The sequence below is a fragment of the Dermacentor silvarum genome, chromosome 10 (genome assembly GCF_013339745.2).
Source record: "Dermacentor silvarum isolate Dsil-2018 chromosome 10, BIME_Dsil_1.4, whole genome shotgun sequence".
NCBI lineage: Eukaryota > Metazoa > Arthropoda > Arachnida > Ixodida > Ixodidae > Dermacentor > Dermacentor silvarum.
Genome location: NC_051163.1, coordinates 21,844,433 through 21,865,857, shown reverse-complemented (window position 1 = coordinate 21,865,857; position 21,425 = coordinate 21,844,433). Strand labels below are relative to the sequence as shown.

Here is a 21,425-nt window from a genome sequence, read left to right as displayed (position 1 = left end):
GGCTATGTGCGTTGGTAAACGAACAATACAGGGACATTAATTGTTGCAGTATATCCGCATCACAAAGGGCTGCATGCCTTTGTTTGATGTTAGTATACTTTTATTTCACTGTACCTTGTAGCAAATTTCAGAATTTAAGAGAATGTGAGACGTCATGCGCTTGTTTAATGCTTCTCTTTCCTCTTAGCATCGTCAAACTCAGTTGTACGTGTACACTCTCCGTTCGCCTATCTCCGAGTGTAGGCCTCTTTAAGTGGCATCATGACTAGTATCATCATCATCATAATCATCATCATCATCATCACCTGCCTATATTTATGTCCACTGCAGGACGAAGGCCTCTCCCTGCGATATCCAACGACTAGTATAGGTAGGATAAACGAGAATTGGTAATCATCATCAGAAATACCTTTTCCGCGCCGACCTCTTCCCCTTTTCTACATTATTAAAAGCACCAACATTATGGTGGCCACCAAACCGACATGACATTACATACTTGCCATTTCATTTTTTTTTTCTTCAAATGAAGGTCCAGTTATATAAACCCCACAGTATAAATGTACTGGCAAGCATCGGAGCGCCCTAACGAACTTACGGTATTAATGGTTTCTACGATATAGTTTCGGTTTCGCGAAAACCAACTGGCGGATGCGGCATGACGTGATGATACACTAGCTGTCTCGCCCCGTTCCTTCGGATGACGCACGCGAGTGCAGCTGGAAGGAACGCGCCCACTCTTGTATTATATTTTTTTATGAGCATCATCGTACCTAACCTTTCCAAAAAATATGAGCGGTTTAACGGCAGAGGTGAAGGAAGACTTGACAGGACTGACGCTCATGAAAGTAGTCTGCTGGGTCAGTTGATGTAACATATAGTAAAGGTAGACGAGAGGTTTACCGGCAGGAATGAAGAAAAACTGAAGAAAGAGCGTCTGTCCGGTCAAATATTTCTTCACCCCTGCCGTTACACCACTCATACTTTTACGGTATGTTACACCAACTGGCCCAGCAGACTAATATTACCTAACCTTATTGCCACTTGACGTGAGCAAATCTTGCTCGGTCTCATATGACGTCACGGTGATGTCGATGACGCCAATTCCTACATATCGAGACAAATTCTAGTACATCAAATTAAAACATAAGCGTTTCCCAACTTTCACACGCGCGTGCGTAAGTTTTTGTTTTACAGCTTAGAAACAATATGCGTCAGTACTACTTTTGAAGTCGGTGTCCGGAAAAAAGGCTGTTGTGAAGTTCCATGTGCCAACCGGGGCTCTGTACTGCTGGCGCGCACCGAAGTTTGAACTCACGCGAGTCGGCGATCGAAACGCCGGCATGCCAATCGAACTGGCTGTCTCCTCGACCTGATGTAAAACTCGCAGTGTACCGACCCGGCGTTAGCGTTGCGTGCTATTGTACCGCGCAGTACACGCACACGCACTTCGTGGCGCAGGTGGGCGCGGTGACGGCGGGGCCCTGGTGACGGTATGCTAAGCGTTCTAATCACGCGAAGCAACTCGGCCATTGGCGTGCATTCATACAGTTCGTTCACTCTTTGATTCGTCCATGTACTGTAAAATAATTTCCACCCTTTTAATGTAACGTTGTGAATACACATTTAGACCCTTTTTAATGTAAGGGTGTGAGATACACATTTACACCCTTTCTCACTCTTAAGGGTGTAAATTATTTTACAGTGTACCAACGGCAGTCGATAGGTCCTCCGCGTATATGACTACTGACGACTCGCGCTACTAAGCCTACATATCAAGCAACTGCGACGAAAAGCAATCGTTCGCCATTGTTTGCCGCATCAGTTTGATACGGCAAAAGGCACACCAATCATTGTCTTCAGCTTCACTCATTGTCATGTTTTTATTGTTTCCTGTATTATAGGTTTTTGTCGGACCTATCACTAGCCTTTGGCTATTGGTCCGGAAAGTTGTTGTAATTTATGAATACCAAGATGAATAAAAATCAATCAATCAATCGTCAGCCTATAAACGTTGTTCGTCGTTATGGCTATCTTGTAGAGGGCACATGGGACTATAGCAAGTTCCCTGTAAACTAACTGTTACGCCCTCTTCAGTGATTGTGGCACTTCATCACTACGTCGAGCGAATTGATGGACGCATTGTATCAAATCACGAAGAGGGCAGCAGCGCGCGAAGTTTTGCTTCGTAACTATAGTTGGTGTTGCACGGCTTCTGGAAACGGCACAGCAGGACGAGGAAAAATGTGAAGGAGAGAGAACACAAGCACTGAATAACAACTGTGAATTTTATTGCGGCAAGACAATATATAACACCCACAGTCAGACGCATGCGTACAAATCCCGTCGTAAACGTTTTATTAACACCCTTCATTTGTCGCGTGTCGAAAAAAAAAAAGATTAAGAAGCAGAAAAACATTGTTCCTTATCATTCGTTGACGAAGCGCACTTCACGGGTGCTTTTCTTCGTCTGCGATGACGCTGCGATCTAGATCAAATTAGCGCTTAATTTTACCGAAAGCTGGTGGAATGAGTGATATTATTTAAACATGCTGTTACGCGTGCATATGACGCCATATCCGGGATGAATATATTACGTAATCGCTTTCGAGTTAATTTCGAGAAGAGGCCAGCGCTCCACACAAGTGCAGTGATTGGTGGGAATAAGTGCGGGTGTGTTGGTGAGCCAGCGAACGAACGAGCGAGTCAGTTTTTAAGTGAGTTGGTGAGAGAGAGAGAGTGAATGGGTGAATGCGGCGTGAATTGGAGAGTGGGTGCGGTTGAGTGAGCGTGTGATGACCGGCGATGTTAGCATGGTGCTGTTATGCCGGCACAGGTGGTGTTCTAATCCACAGCCCCAAGCAGTGGTTGCCTCTGAGTAACATAAACAGATCTCGAAGGCTACGCTTTTGCTAACCGCATGCGCCGGAAGAAATTGTGGAGCCGGAAACACGTACGCCATAGACGCCAAGTTCTGGACACCGCCTATTGCTGCCCCGCTATGCCCCACGTGATGTGTATGCCGACTGGCATGACTGCATTATATATATATATATATATATATATATATATCTATCTTCCTGAGATACCTAGTATATTATATTGTACATTAGGCTCAATCCTTTTCAAAGTAATTTGGAAACTAATTAGGTAACATATTCACCGCAAACATGGAGTCCTGTGAAGTGTATGGAAGTGGTTTGGTTGTATTCTTGCTGCTAAAGCGTTTGCGAAAATTGACAGCTAATTTGACATAGGCTGTTGTGTCGTCACAGACGACGAAAAGCAGCCACGAAACTTGTTTCGAAAACCACGAGATGACATATGAAAATACAGGATGCACTAAAACACGGCTACTCAACACACAATTTTGTATCTTCGTCTCCCTGTATGGAAACGAAATCATTTTTTACCTTATGGTCACATTGTCCACGTACATGGAGGTCTTGCTTCTGGAATCTAGCCGGTATATTGGGTCAAGAAACGTTGATTCTCCACGTTAGTAACGTACCAGTCAGTAATAGGAACCGACTTGGACAGCGATTATGCCCTTGGGCTGCCTTCGGGTCACGGAAGGACGTACGGTCAGTCAGCAACGTTCCCAGCAGGAACTGCCAGAAACAACACAGTGGCACCCGATCTCTGGCAGGGAGGTGGTACTAGCTGACTATATGTTAATACATACATATATATATATATATATATATATATATATATATATATATATATATAGTAACAGAAAAGCAGAGAGATTGGCCAGAGGAGCTGAGTTCCTGACCTGCTACGTTGCATACAGGGAAAGAAAAACAGGGACAAAAAAACTGTGACAAAAAATAAAGGGAGAGGGAAAGAGAGGTGTTGGAAGTAATAAGTACATAGGGCTAACATACTAAATACACTAACTATACCAGCCATCTGCGTTGTCTATGCACTTTCGTTCACCGCAGAGTGGGTCTAAGCATATCTAAAGCGGATCTACCCTGGCGTCAAGGTCACTTCAAGAAAAAAAAAAGACAGGAGTGCTCTTTTTAAGCGCTGCTACTGCTCTCCAGTTCGTGCTGCCCGAATATTGAGCTGAAAGCGGGCTTTACCAAAGCGAGCAAATAATGCGGTAAGTATCTGGCTTTGTGCTCCGTATTCAGGACAGTTGCAGAGCATTACTGCTACAGCCCCGGCCTATGTTCCCTGCTTCAGCATTCCTGCTACAGCCCCTACATGCTCCCGCGGACAGAGAATAGTTTACACATAACTGCAAGCAAGATAGAAGTTCACAGGAAGATGGAGAGACTCGAGGCGATCAACGGTGAGCCAACTAAGGCACCCTCAACCTGGAGCCAATATCTCGACAAGTGGTTCTGACTGGCGAAGACAAAGTTCCCTCGTCGAAATATTGGCTCAAGTTAAGGCTTCCCCTTTTCGCCCATTGCTTATCCCAGACGAAGAAACGTGTGTTCCAATTCCGGACAGCAATGCAGTCAGTCTACGTTGACAGCCAAGAAGACAGCTCCGAGTCCAAGCAATGAAACGCATCTGAAACAGTCTGGAAGACGATGGTGATGATTAATGGCATACCCCTTGAAACGGGGCGGTGACAAATAGTCACCTAGCCTGCAAGACGTCTCTGCGACGCGACGCCGCCTCGCGTCGACAAGGAGAAGCTACGAAAAGCACAGATTATATCTGTATCATTGAACACTTTGCGTGTGCGAATTTATGAAAAAAGAAAAAAAAATCACCGCCCAAGCACTCCGTGCAGATGGTTAAGCAGCGCAGCTGAAGCGTGCGGCCCCGGTGTTTATCACTGGGTTAATCCCGATGGTTCATTGAAGTATTTCTCAGTTACTGGTTACGTCTTTGTGTTTCTTATAATGAGGTTACACACACGTTCGGCGGCGACGGAGAGAAGAACTACGTCGCTGACGGTATGCTCGCAGTCCTCTGTTGTCGCTTGCGTTCGATGTCTCGAGTTTGCTCGGCGGCGTGGTTAGCAGCATTCGCCCGCCCATCGCCGCTTGCGATTCTTCGAAATTAAATTGCTTCAAAATTGAATCTGTCCGTTACGTAAGACCATGAATGGCTCAAACCCCCGTAAACACGGCTTCTCCATTACGACGACAGAAGAGAAGTGACAACGCTGGAATGATTAGCGGCAACGCAGCCAGCTGTGGAAGAAGACGACGACGACGACGAACGCGGGAGCAGTGGCACGAGCGCGTGCCGAGCACGAGCGACACCTGAGGGGCAGTACTGGAACATAGCCGAAGTCATGAAGTTCACGTCAGGACTTGAAGTGACCACTGACGACGAAGTCTTGACGAGGACAATCCCCCTAGTGGAAACGTCGGCTCCGGGCTGGGGCTTTCCCTTGTTCGGTCACTGTTGAACACTTGCATACAACTGGTAATTAATTCAATTCACTCATTCATTTTGGCTAAGGTGCGGCACTGAGCTACTTTGTCCTGGGCATTGAGGTGACCAGCGCTGCGGTACGATCGCCTTCACCGAGCATTTCCCTGCCGTCTGGTCCTTGGTTTCGCTTTCCCGTTCTTAGTATCATTTAGTTTGTTGCACATGCTACGTCAGCTGACGAGCTATATACATAAAATGTGCTTGGAATCAATAAAATTTAGCCGGAGATTTAGAGCTTGCTTGTGCCCTTGTGACATTAACGTGCTGGTCACATCCATTCATTCATTCATTCATTCATTCATTCATTCATTCATTCATTCATTCATTCATTCATTCATTCATTCATTCATTCATTCATTCATTCATAACGTAAGGCATCCTAAAAGCAGGCTCAAGAGCGTTGCCAGTATTTACATCCCTATCCACCTTCCTAAAAAGCACATATCCACTCCTCGCATTCTCTTGTTCACTAGCAATGACACTTACCCACGATGGCGGATTCACCAAGAAGCAGGTGGTCTTAAAATCATTTTAAAGTATCACTTCTCATAAATCAAAAGAATCTGAGAATATTAAAGCATGCGGAATCTTTGTTTGCCAGTGCGACATTAATCGAAAAAACTCGCCGAAATTCTTCCGTTGTGCTTTAAGCAGAACTGCCCTACCTAGTTCTCCAGCTTCTGCCCACATTCTTAGGTAATTTTTAAGCATTGATCTTATTAGCAAGACTTTTCGTACGCAGATAATGCCGTGAAAAAGAGAATGAGGCGGTCTCACCCGTGGATGCAGCCGTAAATGCAGATGACGTCACCCGCGGATCACAGCCGTAGACGCAGATGCCGGCTCAGCCGCCAGAGGGCGCAAGTTGCCACAGTCTTCAAATCGCTGCTTTGTTAACTCTTCCTATTGCTTGACACTACCACAATTTTTGTCGTAGCATCGAAACACAAAAATGTGCTAGTGCCAAAAAACGGAAGGTGCGGGTCTTCTGATTCGCCGGTATAGGTGGATCAGCTTGTCCGGGTCCGGTATGGGGGCTGCCTGTAAAGAAAAGCCCATGGCGAAACAGTTGCACACTTCAGTGTAAGAATATTTCGCTTATAAGGGAGAACCCCTTATTAACAATCAAGGCAGAAATTCAACACTTCCGTTTAACGGGAAAATGATTAATATGAAGCTTTAAGTAGATACGAATCAATATCATATCAATAGCGAAATATTAATCTACAAGCAATTTTATAAAAATTACATTCCGGGCTTTTACGCGCTAAAACCACGATATGATTATGAGGCACGCCGTAGTGGCAGACTTCGGAATAATTTTTACCATCTGTCTTTTTTTTTTTTTTTTTTAACGTGGACCAAATGCAAGGTACACAGGCGTTTTTGCATTTCGTCCCCATCGAAATGCGGCCGCCGCGGCCGGGATTCGATCCCGCGCCCTCGTGCTTAGCAGCGCAAGGCCAAAGCCACAACGCCACCACGGCGGGTCAATCTACATGCATTCGTGACAAACTTAGGCTGCTGGGAACGCTTGACCACCAGCGAGGTGTTTCATCTATACAGAGGAACACCGTTTGCGTGGTGCTACGGCAAACTCGTTTTAAAACTAACACAAAGTACTACTTAGCCAATATGTTCATCTTATCGGAAATTCCGCCTTACCACAAGGTTACCGACTCTCAAAGAACTAATCGAGAGCCTCTGAATAGTACGACTTGTCAGAGAATTCGTATTACAAGAGTTCGTAGTAACGGAAGTCGCTATTCATTTATGCACTGTATTCAGGAGGAGACAAATGTTGAAATCAACGATAAAAAATGAAAAAGAAATCAACAAAGAAGATGTGGCAGAGTGGCACCATGCAACGACGTCATTACACAAGCAAGCGGTTCGCAGTTGCGTTACCTATACATAGCAGTGCATTCGGCAGAGCGATGACTAGGTCCTGTTTAAATTACCATAATGGTACAGCAAAGAACGAGACACGTTACACAACTGGTGGAGCTTGAGCGGTTGCCGAGTCATTTTGATTTCGTCACGCCGTCACGCAAAGCTGAAATTAGTCTTTACTAAACAGCCTAGAAACAAGAAGGCCTGGTCCTGGGCTATGCATATGCGACCGGGAAAGTTAACGGAGCAGGAAGTGAGAAAGTTAAATTCCCTCGCGACTTCTGCAGTCATCCGGCAACGCAAGTTAGAAGTGTGACAGTCTTACGGAGAACAATCTACTCAACTTTTTCTATTCGTGTATATGATATATGCAACGCTTGCGCCAATCTTTCATTATTATTATTATTGTGTGCTCCGAAACCTGGCGAGCCTGGGTGCAAATCTAACCGTGTTACTGCTCCTGTAAGCTCTAATAATACACCGCTTGACCATAGTTATGATGTTTATTATGCTACTAAATGATGATGAGAGATATCAAAACCGAGCGGTGCACTATCTGCTTGAGATAGTGCACCGTCAATAAAGGAAAAGACGGGGGTGCTAAAACTAAGGTCGTTCCCTGTTTGACGTCAGAAAGATCGATGGGCTCAAACAACCGATGTACACGCGCGGTGAGATAAGCGGCACAAATGGGATGTCAGGTGCGATCAATATGCATAACAAGCATACCTTTTCCACTTGCACGTCGTCCCAATACAGTGCATTATGATCCCCAGTTAATTGTAGCCAACCTCTCTAGAGTCTCTTCTAAGCACATCGAGAGGGCAGTTTGGCTCAAAATTTCTTCCCCATATGTTAGTACGGATAGAATGCAACGATTGTAGCCTTTTCTTTTCAAGGATAGTGGTCAGCTGCCGGTCATGACTTGGTAACTTTTTGTCTTACGGTATTGAAGTTGTACACACCGAGAGATGGAGGTCTGGGTCAGGAGTTCCAGGTGACCAGCTTCAAGCGAGACTTTAGCCGTCCGCACGTCGTCGATGAGGCGTCTGCAAGGCGTCGTCCTCGATGGACGCCCCGTCGTCTTTGGCGCTCCAAGAAACCACGCGTATCAGAGTTACGGCGTGTCTGCGAATTCTGTCATTGCCAAGAACGACAGCGGTGTATGCTGTAGGGTCTGGCCGTAGAGTCTGGCCGTAGAGTCTGGCCGTAGAGTCTGGCCGTAGAGTCTGGCCGTAGAGTCTGGCCGTAGAGTCTGGCCGTAGAGTCTGGCCGTAGAGTCTGGCCGTAGAGTCTGGCCGTAGGGTCTGGCCGTAGGGTCTGGCCGTAGGGTCTGGCCGTAGGGTCTGGCCGTAGGGTCTGGCAGTAAAGTCTGGCAGTAGGGTCTGGCAGTAGGGTCTGGGGTCTGGCTGTAGGCAGCAGGGGCTGATGGCTCCGAGGACACCGGCTCGCCGGACCAACGCTCCCACCCTTTAGCTGGGTGTCCTGCTGTCCTTGCAGCGACTCTACACCGGCATCTGAAAGACACCATCATAGCCATCCTCATCATCGTCATCATGGTCACACCACCACCATCACAACGTCGTTCAACCCAGTAATAGCGAATTCCGATGGAGGCGTCGGAAGTAGCCGACCGACTCCGCGAGCAAGCACATCTTACTTGCGTATAGCCCAGGTACGAGCCGCAAGAGGAATGCCGATTGAGATTCAAAAAAGACACTTCCCTACGCCAGAGCAGGAATTGGCCTCCCTGACTCAGCATTCGGCATCCGTACCTCCCTTCAACAGGTCATGAACCTAAAGACACCAAATCCCGAATAAATACACCAATCTGTAGCCTCCGCGTTCCGGAATGCCATACAACAGAGCCGCCGCGCGCACCACTTCTCTTCATAGCTGATCTGAAAGCGAAAGAAAAAATAAATCCCTACAGCTACTCATCCAAAACAGTCAACCACTGTTGATCGCATGCACTGTACTGATTGCGATCCGCGCTAACATGTAGTTTTCTGTATTCAGTTCTTCGTGTACTCCGATATGAGTTGTGCGCTATAAATTTTGTTCATTGTTTTTATTATACTGATACCAACGTCAGCTATTCTGTAAGGGAGCCGAGACCTCGTAAGGACTATCCACCATCAGTATCACCTTCCTCGCTCTTTTAAAGGCAAGTAAGTGGACTTCAATTCAATTAAAAATGGCGTCTTGCCACCACTCCCTTTCGTTTCTCTCTCTCTCTATCTATCTCTTTCTTCCTCAAGAATGATCAACAGCCTGTTTCCTTTCACCGTAAAATGGCACCTTGGCTCACATCATCCCACACTGTAAACCAATTTACTCCCTTAAGGGTGCTCTCTGTCTACAAATCACACCCTTAGGCCCTTGAGAGTGTAAGGGTGTGGTTTATAGACCAATTTGCACCCTTAAGAACCCTTTAAAGGTGTAAATCAGTTTACTGTGCATCAATGCACGAAACGCTAGAACTGAACGCTTATCCCACGCACGATGAATGAAGACATCTACGAGAACTGGGTGGACTATCGACGTTCCAACAGGGAGTTATCACCTGTCCGTATTAGTTTACGGAACAACAGATCACCGGAAAGCAGCATATGGTGCATCGATGCCGCACCCTATAGAAGCAGATCTGGTAGAGGCCTCTCATGACGATTTGTTCAACCGCAACATGTCAGGAACGTTTTTGTGTTGATAGCGTGCCCTAGCCGAATAGTGTAGGGGGAAAAGTCGCTGTAGAATACTGAATTACCAGCAACTCAATATAACGCGGCCGTAATTATTCTAGTTTTGTGTGCCCTACTTAAGCTCGGCTTAACAAGATGGCGCCACCAGGATTTCTTGCGTTCACGGTATTCCGTAAACTGTAATAGTTAACGGACAGGCTGAAACTAATGACTTTGGTTTTGTGGCCCGGATGACAAATTCTGCTCCACAGCAAACTCATAAGAAATAGAACGTTTCCAATATTAATGCTATCAGCGCATTGCGCAAAGCCCAGTGCTTTCGTTGTTTTATCGTCAAGTCCCAACTCGATTTTTTTTTCAGTTAGCAGGGGCCGACACCATGCAGGGTACGTGCCCGCACTATAAATGGACTACGCGCCCTGCTTTATCGATCAACATAAATCACCTTGGCCAGTGCTGTAGCAGCGTCTGCATTGCTTCTCCGTTTGGCTAATTTGCGGATGAAACTGTTTTTCCAAGTGCTCACCATCCTTGCGAACGTCTGGGTAATGAAGAACAAGTTTCTATCAGACGGGTTTCTCCTGGACGTCTACGACTGCAACCACGCTGGAACATGGCTGCCCCTCGTCGATATCACTTCACTACAAATCATTCTGTCCGCAATCCATATATCTGCACGTGGCGGAGCTCAGATCGACAGTGCGAATCACAATCGTCACATCCGCAAACTGTTAAAAGTTACCTGGTCTCAAACAGTTACCCGAGGGCGCAGATACCTGTATACAGGTTCTGAAGCGCCGAGAGCCAGATTGCAACCGATCGCAGTGACTGCACCCTCACGCTTGCAGCAACTTCTAAGCGTACAACAGTTTCCTGCAAGGTGCAGTCTCCAGAATTCTCCGCCGAGAAGTATCATGCGCGGCTCTTGGCGACTAGTTTCACAAGATTACAAATTGACTACTGCGAGTGAAAGGAAGGAAAACTAAAGTGCCCTGATGTTCCTTTCAGTTGCAGCGTTATAAAGGGCCGCGTATAACCTAGGAATTTAAATCACACGTATTAGAATGAAGGGGTTCACTGTCCCTATCACCCCTCTGAAGGTCAGAACGTATGACCCATTACACTAGGGTAAGTCTACATCCCAAATCGCCTATACGTATAAGCATGTATTTGAGCAGAAGCCTTTGAAATAAACTCAATTCGCGAAGCCATACCGAAGGAACCGTTCCGGCCAGAGGACGCCGCAAGGCATCGTTAGACGGAAAAATGGCGGAGGTCTGTTCTGGCGTTCGGTTCCAAGCGGAGCGCACGGAAAATTAGATTCGAACCAGGACTTCCCGGAGTTGAAGGAACTGCGAGAAAATGAGCGTGGCTCACCCAGTTAGCACGTCCTGTACTCTACTTCCTTTTGGAAAACACTTGAGCAACTCACTGCGATCCGGCGCCAATCGGTCAGGGCAATGACGAAGCATCCGCGCGTGGCGCCGCGGAAGGCAGGAACCAGGGGTCTCTTCAGCACCGGGTCGGTCGGCAGCGGTGCGAGCCTTCAGAGAGAGCTGCACCTCGCAGCGCCCAGGTATAGCCTGACCCGTTGTGTGTGTGTGTGCCCTACAGGGGCAGGCGCAATGATCGATGGCGCAGGAAAGTCGAAGCAGTGGGAGTAAAAAGGAATACACGGTGGGGGACGACGACGCGCAAAGCAAAAAACAACGGGACAGTCCCCCCCCCCCCTCTCTCCTCATTGCCTCTTCTGGTAAGACCGACTGAATGTGAAAGGGGGGTGGGAGAACCAGAGCCGTCGCCATGGCAACGGCCAGTCACAACAACCTGGTTCACCCTCGTGTCCTCCTCCTCCACTTTGCCGCACTACTACGCTTCACCGTGGGGCAGCAGGCTCGTTTCGACCTCTCCTCTCCCCCCTTCATCTTTCCTCGCCGGAATATAGTTGGCTGGCCACCCGATTCCTAAGCGGAACGGCGGATACGAAACTGGGCACGCTGAGGGAGCTGCGGTGTCACGGTTCGCGTGAAGCGACGTCGCAGAATACTACCCGCGCGCCCCCCGGCGGCAAGGGGGGGAGGACATCGGTCGTGGGAAGGTCTTCATTATTGGCCCAAATCACGCGCCCCGATCTCGTCGCGACTATAGGGGTCCCCCCGCGCTCGCGCATTTGGGAGAAACGGGCGAAGTGCTCCTTTTTTTTTTTTCCTTCTTTATCTGGACAATACAAGCTCTCTCTGATAGGGTAAAGTGCTTCTTACAAGCCGGGTATCTATATAGCGCGCTGCCATGCATCGGCGCCGCGAACAGAGGACGTTCCTCTGTCCGCAGGGCGGAACGATATAATTGCGACGAACCACCAGGCCCCGACAGCGCGTACGTCGAAGTCCAGGGTGGCAAATGTCGCCAGCGGAGTCATATCGATGGGAGTAGCGATCGACTGCTGTTATAGAAGGGGGTTCGTCGCTAGCGCGTTCTTTTTAACTGTGGAAACACGTTCTAATTCTGCTGCGTACCCGTAATTTCTACACGCGTTCCCCTCTGATGAGTGGATCCGTTTTCTGTAGTCGCATTCGCGTTTTTCTGTCCGAAGGTATAAGCCGGCAGGGAAGCACGCCAACGTGGTTAGCCTCCAGCTACTGGAAACTGGACGGTAGGACCAAGTAGTGGACCATACGACTAAACGTGTGTACTCACGACGCTGTAGTTCATGTATAATATGTAACGACACAATGACTACCGGCCTCTGTGTGGAGCTAGGCGTGGGTTTATTCCGAGCATGAGTCGAAATAATATCAATCAATCAATTAATAACGTGAAAAGACACGGAAGAAGATGGCGGCGGTTTCGCAGCAGAGGGCAAGATTAATATGAAGCTGCTTGAAACCTTAACCTATCCTCTTTTATGACCGCAATGGCCCTTGGTGTACACTTATTTGCTGCGCCATTACCTCAGGTGGCAAAATCTGCAACCGCAACACAGCGCATTTTCAGAGCATTACAGAAATGTCAGCTGCCTTCAACACACAGTTTAGCGTGCTTAAGTCTAAAGGGATCATCTTCACATCGCTTCAAATCTGCTGGCAACCGAAAAGGGTAACGAACCAGCAGCGACGTCGTAATGCATATTCAGGCACGTCTGAGCTTCACAGGAGGATGGCGACTTGAAATGATCAATAGCGGTCGCAAGGAAGTCTCTATAGGATCTCAATAGAGGCAATTTGAGACAGATCCCCTCGTTGGCTAAAGATATGGATCGTTCGATCGCTGTTGGTCGCATAAGCAATCATGGTTACACGCGGGTATCCAACAGTATAATACATTTATGGGCAGAAACGACAGCTTAGCATCATCTGTAACCGGTATACGGCAAGTGGCAAGTTGAGCTAGTGGTGCGCGAATATTCGATTTTGCGAATACGAACTGAATGGCTTTATTTATTCGATTCCACAATATGACACAAGTTTACAAATATTCGTTTCTAGCCAAATTACAGGGGATAAAAATTTGTAATAGAGCCAGCAGTAGAAGGGGAGAAAGGTGTCCAAGACACCTTCGAGTACTCCTCATTGATACAGGTAAGCCGGAAATACGTGGCCTTTCCTGTAACCATTGTTCGTATAGAGCAATGGCTTCCGAGGAAATGTGTGGATCGGTCTTGCATCATTCGTTATCGCGCAAGATCCTGCTGTTATCTAGTCGAGGATGCTTTCGCCTAAGGCTCACTTTATATTTGTATCTCAACTTGCGTGAAATGCTCTTTGATCGATATATTTGATGATATTGGAAATATTAACAACTTTCGTCAGCGGATTTCCCACAGCATACAGTTGTCTAATTAATATAGAGAAACGAATAAATTAGCAAATAATAAAACACACACACGCACACACATATACCGTGATGAGCCTTAGCGTGAACACGCTTGAATCAATGAGTAATGTGCTTGGCGCGACAAGAAACTTGGTACTATCCTGCACATAAGTATTTAGCTATTCAAACAAAGAAAACAAGTAACTGAGTAAAACAGCGGAATATGCAAAGTATCAATCACTAATATTCTTTTGTTTACTTTCGTAAACTTCGTCCTCTCTTTTCTACAAACTTACTGAACATTGATTGATCGATCGATCGATCGATCGATTGATCGATTTATCGATCGATCGATCGATTGATTGATTGATTTATTGATTGATTGATTTACAGGTATCTAGAACGAAGCGTTTCGTTTCGCTCGTTAAAGAAACGTGAAAATATTCGCTATTCGATTCGTTATCAAGTTTCTTACAAATATCCGCATCAGATTCGAAAACTTGGCTATTCAAACAGAGACCCTAGTTTTCACAAGTCACTCGTGCGTGGTTGTACTAGCGCGACGGCGTTCTTCCAAACAAAGAAACTTGCTGCACCGGCCGGGTGATCGTGAAGCCGCCGACTCCGCTGGGTGCACCTGCGGGAAGCGCGGCAGACGCTTTCTACCACCGCGTCAATTGACCGCGTCCAGCCATCGATTAGCCGAACGAGCAGGCGTGTACGCGCTTGCGTGGCATAGAAAATGGCGAGGGTTATACAGCAAGAGAGCTTCCCCACCGATGGCAGGCGTAAAACGACAAAAGAGTGCATTGGGCAGCCACCGGGCGGTTTTACCGAAATTGCCGAACGCCCTCGCCATCGAACATAGCCGTTGTCTTTCGATGCACTGGAGCGGATTGCAAGTGCACTCGGAAATTTGCGGACGGTGAAGTTTACAGACGTATATAGGAATGAAGAAAACTGCGCCTCCTGGTCGAGGCGCGGAGCAGCGGTGGTGGCGGTATACAGCGCATGCGTAAGTCAGCCGCCGATTATACTATATACAACACGAAGAGAAACTGTCACGCTTAAAACCATCATCTTCAGCCGTCGATTATCCCGCACGAGTAGGAATTGTCACGCTTAAACCGTTATCTTTCACGAGTGCCCCAGCTTGTCCGTGACTGTCATGATGGCGTTTGCCTTCCTTTGAGCATGCATGCGCAAATGTGTTTTGCGCCTTCCTCCTTTTACGCCACAGTTACGCCGTTCAGTTGCTATAGTCGGTATTTATGTCGTCCTTCTCGTTCTACTTGCAGTGGCGTTTGCGCACCCGCATTTCTGCACCATGAATTATGACATGAACACACAGCTTTCTGTCAGTCTTAGCCGTTGCCGCAGCGCACTGTGAACGCAAGGAAAAAAAAAAAGGAAGGAAAAACAAAGCAACATGAATACATATCCCTTTCATTTACACGAAGTACTAGTTGTTACTCGATCATCAGTTTGCATGTACTACGCCTGAGTCTTATTTTGTCCCGTTGTGCGTTGCAAGTTGTTCACCACCCTGCGTGCTTTCTAAGCCCACAACCAAGACGAGGGCCTCTACCTCTGGTCCCACCATTAACCCTCTTCTGTGCCAACCGACTCCATCGTACCTTACGAATTTCCAAATCTTATCACTTATCTCATCAAACTATCGAAAAACGGCAATCTTCAACAAAATTGCAAAAGCTGAGCGCATGCTTGCAGCACGACTGGCGTTGGGAGTAACTTTTAAGAGAAGTTCGCTTTAACAACGCCTGCAGTCACACGCGAAGTGAAACGATAACTGAAATCCCGCACCGCCATAGCAACTCGCTCGCTTCGCTTACCAGGATTCGCTAGCGTTCAAAAAACTCGGTTCCAGTTGTCTGCATTCACCGACACAGTTAACTGAACTGTTCAAGCATCGCGGTTCCAGCTGGTTTTCCCACTTACCGCTGATTTCCTCCCGCAACGTTCCATTATAGTTGCGGACAGCTGTGTGTCACGTAAAAGCACACTTCTGCAACCCGCCAGTGGTTGCAGACGACGGCGGCCATCGCGCAGACGGGCGAGTTCGCAAGAACTCTTTTTACGCTATTCTCACAAAGGACGTACAGGAAACACCGTGCAGTCGATTCGCTTGTTGCGGAGGTCCTTGCAGGACTGTTCGTTTCACGCAGTTTGGCGCAAGACTGCAGTTCTTGAATCGCGCTGGCGCTTTGCTTCTTGAGAACACTGAGAACGCTTCTCGAGAACACGGCAGTCGGAAGTGTAGGGCTACCTCTTCAGTGGTGCAGACGATTAGCTTCTGGCCCGACTCGCTGATATGACTTGCAGACTACTCCGTGCAGACAATCATGCAGACGATCATGAAGACAATCATGAAGACAATCATACTTCCTGGGGCTACTAAAATCGTAGATCGCACAATTGAAGACGACGCAAAAGACGAGAAAGATGCCTCCTGAACTCCATAAGGGTTAGCTCTTAGAGCATGCTGACGAGTAGCTCCGCGCCGGTCTCTGTAGACTTTCACGTAGGCTTAGCTTGCTTATAGCCTCTTCATGAACACCGACGCAAGCAATGAACAGCCGCGACCCTATCCGTGTGGCGCTGCTGCATCGAATATTTTTTTGTTTTCCAGAGCTGACGCTTCGTGAGGTTTTCCCCGATCGTCCAGCCACCAGGAGGCGCTGCTACAGGGTTGACCGTGTCGTGCGCAGTTACCGGGATGCCACGAGGAAGGTTCTTGGCACACACACGCGATGGCTCGCCGGAGCCGAGGTGTGGCCAGCTGCCGAGGCTGGTCAAATAGAGCGACGCGCTGGATGCGCCTGCAGACACAAAAGGAACCCGACCGGAGGTCTACGCAATATGGCCGCCGCCGCCGTAGACAAAAAAAAAAAAAAGGATCGTCGCACTACGTCCGTTGCCTGGAGTGCGAAACTGACGAACGCTGCTCGCTATAAGCATGGACGTATACCGCTTATTTGCGTTATTACCAACGCTAGGAAAATCGCGAATGGGCGAAAACGACAGGAAACAATGAATCCACACCAACTCACTCAGTTCGCCATATTGATGATTTTTTTGCCGTTTTCGTAATAATAATTATTCGCAGTGCAATTAAAGACTTGGTAGACTTGACGAACTGGAAAATTTTAATTATTTTCCAAGCTTATTACAAAAGAGAAAAGAAAACGTCTTGTATGCACGCACTTTTCACGCAGATTAGTGTATACACAGGTGGACACAGCATTGTAATGAAGCCCTGGAAAGCAAGCAATGCTCAAAAAAGTGATAAAGTTACTTGGTGGAAGCCGAAGCGATTGCTAAAATGGCTTTCTTTTTTTTTTCTTACCCTGTCCGCTACCTGCTGCTACTCCCACTATACCCTTACTTTTGCTGCTATATTACTACTTGTACACTCATAATAGAAAGGTCGGAGTAGTTACTACCTAGTGTCACACCATTTGCTACCTCAGGTATAACTGCAGTTGGCAACGATAGAGTTAGTAACATAACTGACTAAACAAGGTAGTCACTGGTACTAATGGGTCTCAGCTACCAATTCCGAACGCAGTTAGCACCTGCGGATTCAAAGTTTCTATTCTATAACACATATATCTGACCCACTGTGGGATACGCCACAGCTGGTCCGATATATGCAGCAGAGGTGAGAATCTTTGTATCAGATGGTACTTGTTGTGGTAAGGCTAATGGCTTGGCCCATCGGATGTCAACATAGGAAGCCAACACCTTTAAGAGTGTTAAGATTTTCAGAGTGTGGAGTTTCCTACAAAAATTACTAGAGCGAACTCTGTCACTAGTGCCCACAGGTTATGCAAGAACTTCGTCTATATAGCTTCAAACGATTCTGAGTTTGCAAATTGCTCATTTTTAGCAAAATACTATTGCATTATAAATGCGACAATTCGTAATCATTACGCATAAGCACAGAGGCGAATTGCCTTGCACCGTGGGACAAGCGCCGTGTCTACCTTAAGCTTGCGGGGCCCCTCTCGGCCACAAATCAAATAATGCATTATGTTGTCACGTAGTAGAATCTACGCGTGTCGATACGAACTACCCTATCAGTCTGTTCTTTTGCCTTGTGGTGCTTAGGAAAACTATGAATACACGGAAATTTAGAAATACAGAGCGTAATAAATAGCCGTCACGAGGACGTTTGAAACCACAGGCACGAAAATCATGCAAATCCGTGAATATTAACAATGGGTGCCATCCTGGACGTTGTCGAATTCCGCCATATTGTCAAACTCCGTAATAGCGGCGTTTTCAGCCAATCAGAGAGGCCGTAGCAGTCTCCCGGGTCTATTATTTATTCCAGACATCACATGGATGAGGAGATGGAAAAAAATAGGGACTGTATCGAGGTTTGACAAAGCTCCCATCTACCGAAAGTACATCAGGGAGTGGCTTGCGGACAGATGGCCGACTCGACAATTATATAGCAAGCGGTACTTTTGTACTAAGCGGAACGTTTGGTACAGCACTGCAGGAAGATCTCCCAAAATATTTATAAGTCTTTCAATAGACAAATCACGTAAACTATGGTTATTTAGAGTTGAAGGAAAAGCATATTTCAATGCCTGCATTTCATAATTTGTGCGCGGTGGATGGGACATATTAGAATTCGTGGTGTCGTTATGTGTATAGTATACTGGATTCTTCGGTAAATTTTCAGTTTCAAAAAATTATTTCTATGCTTAATGTGCGTCTTATACAGGCAGAGAATATACGCATGGAATAAAGAACAGTTATACTTTCTTAACACGTAAACTTGAGGCCAATCAGAAGTGACAACAAGGTGGCCAATCTTACAGCGTCGAGAATACCACCGCATCGTTCCTATAATATATTATATCGTATAGACTCGTGTAAGGGCCGCACCCGAGTAAGGCCGCACCCCGAACTTGGCAGCCCAAAATTAGGAGGAAAAAAAATTCCAATGGCGATGTAATCACACTCGGTGCTCCGATACCACGTGCACGCGCTTCGGCAAATTACCACGTGCTACGTACTTCCGCGTGCCGCTACTAGATGGCGAAAGCTAAGGATTGACCTCTGACGCAATGGTACATCCGGGGATCCGGGATGTGCCCAAGTCAAGACTGCGCCGGCACCATTTCGACCAAAAGGTGCGGCGGTCCCGTGTTAGGACCTCATAAAAATTGCGAAAAAAAGAGAAAAAAAAAAAAGCGCGGCCCTTACACGACTCTATACGGTAGTTCAACCTCTGCAACGCGGCATTTCTGCCGAGTAATTTTTTTTTGTATAAAGGAAGCTGCATGGGCCCCACGATGGCCCTTGTTGAGCCAGCGGAGCGTGCACTTCCGGCTTTCGGGCCGGAGCCTCGCCCGTTGGCTGCCATATATACGGATCGCGTATACAGCGCCCGGCGTTCGCATCGATCCGTTCGATTAATCGACGCAATCCGAGTCGGCGCGGGCTTCCTCCCCAGCTCGTGCAATACGCGCAACTTCGCGTGCGCACGCGTACACACGCATGCACACCATTCGACCGCGGAGTGCGTGCGATTGGAAGTCGACTCGGCCCCTCGTTCGGTCCCGATTTTTTATTGCGCGAGAGGCCATTCTGAGGCCCAAAAACACAACTGCAGAACTCCGATCGAACATTTTTGTTTGCATTGACTATTCGCTGGATATAATAATAATATAAAAAAGAAAAGCAAGGTTTCTGTGTTGGGGTATGTAGACTGCTTTGTGGACGGATGGAGAGACGAGATTTGTACATATAGACAGAAGATGGGTTTATGTTAAATACATACATTATAGAAGTACGATTTGCATAACAGTTATGACTGCTAAGCTCCACTTATCACACTGCGCAGAAGAAGGTAATCGAATCCGTCGGGTATTTTATAGCGAGCGATACCTTAAGTGGCTCGGTGGACTCGGCACACGATGATTGAATGGCCAGTATGGTATATGACATTCCATAGGGTCAATGACCTTGCCACTACCGCGATAATTTTGCACATCAGCGATATTTCTCGCTGAACTGTTTGATCGTGGTATATAAGCTTCCTGCATTCGTGTGCCATTTAAGTGCACGACTACACTTGTCCATCTAGCGAGCCTACGAAAAAAAAATGTTAATTCAATGAAGGCCTAATCCGAAGCTTCGTTGAATACCAGAGGATCAACACCAAAACCGCCCAGCTTACAGACTGTCAGCGAACACTGCACGGAGGCGGATATGGGAAGGGGTCACTGGTTTGCGTAATCTGGTGCGAAGCCGCTAACGGGATATGTCTGAACGCGCAAGAAAAACAAAAGCGATAAAAGCCGTAACTGCGTGCACCGATATCTCGGAGGCAACAGCCGTCATTCGCCGAGAGCATGCCAGATGGCGCCACGATATCGCGCCACTACGAAAGTTTGTCAAAGTCGTGGATTTGCGAATGACGTCATACATTACGTCATTACCCCCGTGGGCAAGCGAACTCTCCGAGAAGCCATTCCTTTCGCTTTCTCTCCAGCAGCATCGGTCTATTGGACGGGAATGCTTGGTTCCCGGTAGTTTTTAATAGATGCGCGCCTGTTCAGCCGTAGTTCTGCCTGCAGAGTGGCAGCCCTAAACCCTAACGCGCGCTCTGAGGTGACGATCCCTTGTTGGGCCGATAGGCTTTGGCTTCAGTCGTGTTGCGCGATGCTCTCTCCTAATTATTTCTTTCATCCGCGTTCAGAGTGCAGCTGAAGCGACGATTGCTGAGCAAGAGCACGTATACACGTCAGTGGTACACCATGTGCAAAAGAAACATGAACTCGCCATCGCAAGCCTATTCAGTCGTAGCTTTTTCGGTGAACAACCTGTTGTGGGGTTTCTGTCACGAGCAAGAAACGACGTCGAGATCAAGAACGCAGGCAGCGTCGGGTCACTGTTGCACAGCGGCAAAGCCAACATGCAGGGGACACCGGATCTGGGCGGTACAAGGCGGCGGTGAAGCGAGCTCGTTCTCAGAGAGTCCCTCAATCCACAACTGTCACCAGGTGACCCGCACTCCAGAGGAAAATAAATGAAGGAATTGAGAAAGGCTCATATCATCGTGTTGAAAGTGTATCTTCCTTCACCGGTGGAATGGGCAGAACTATACGTACTAGACGAAGGAGGCCCCCGAAAAACAAAAGTTCGTTGCCCCGTTCCCAAGTAATGTGCCAGTGAGGGCAAGCATGCATGAGTCGAGGTGCGTTCGCCCCTCTTTGAGACTTTTTTTTTTCTTTAGCACGGCACATGCAGCTCGGAGTATACGCTTTTGCAAGAAGTCACATTCCCAACGGGGCAACACTGACATCAGCCACGCTACAGAAAAAAACTAAAAAAAATGTAAAAGAGACAGGCCGTAAAGCTCGAGAAGCACGATCCTAACGACAGTGCCACGAACTTCTTTTTTTTCTCTCTTTTCCACTCTTTCCACACTCTTCCCACCGACGTGGTCACTCCCCTCGCGCACTATGAAGAGAACACGCAACGGAAATATAGAAAAGAACAGAACTGAGCGGACGAGAGTCCTGTGTAGGGGGGGGGGGGGGGGGGGGGGGTTATGGGGAAGGTAGGTAA

At 47.4% G+C, this 21,425-nt stretch overlaps 1 protein-coding gene across 1 annotated transcript in view; it reads right to left on the bottom strand.

Annotated features, from left to right (window-relative positions):
• Positions 1-8,389: 8,389 nt before the first annotated feature.
• Positions 8,390-21,425, bottom strand: part of LOC125940865 (uncharacterized) — a 45,701-nt gene continuing 32,665 nt past the window's right edge. Inside the window, exon 4 of the mRNA XM_049657494.1 lies at positions 8,390-8,816. Coding sequence (XP_049513451.1) covers positions 8,417-8,816 — 400 coding nt within the window. The 3' untranslated portion in view covers positions 8,390-8,416. The remainder of the gene's footprint in view (positions 8,817-21,425) is intronic.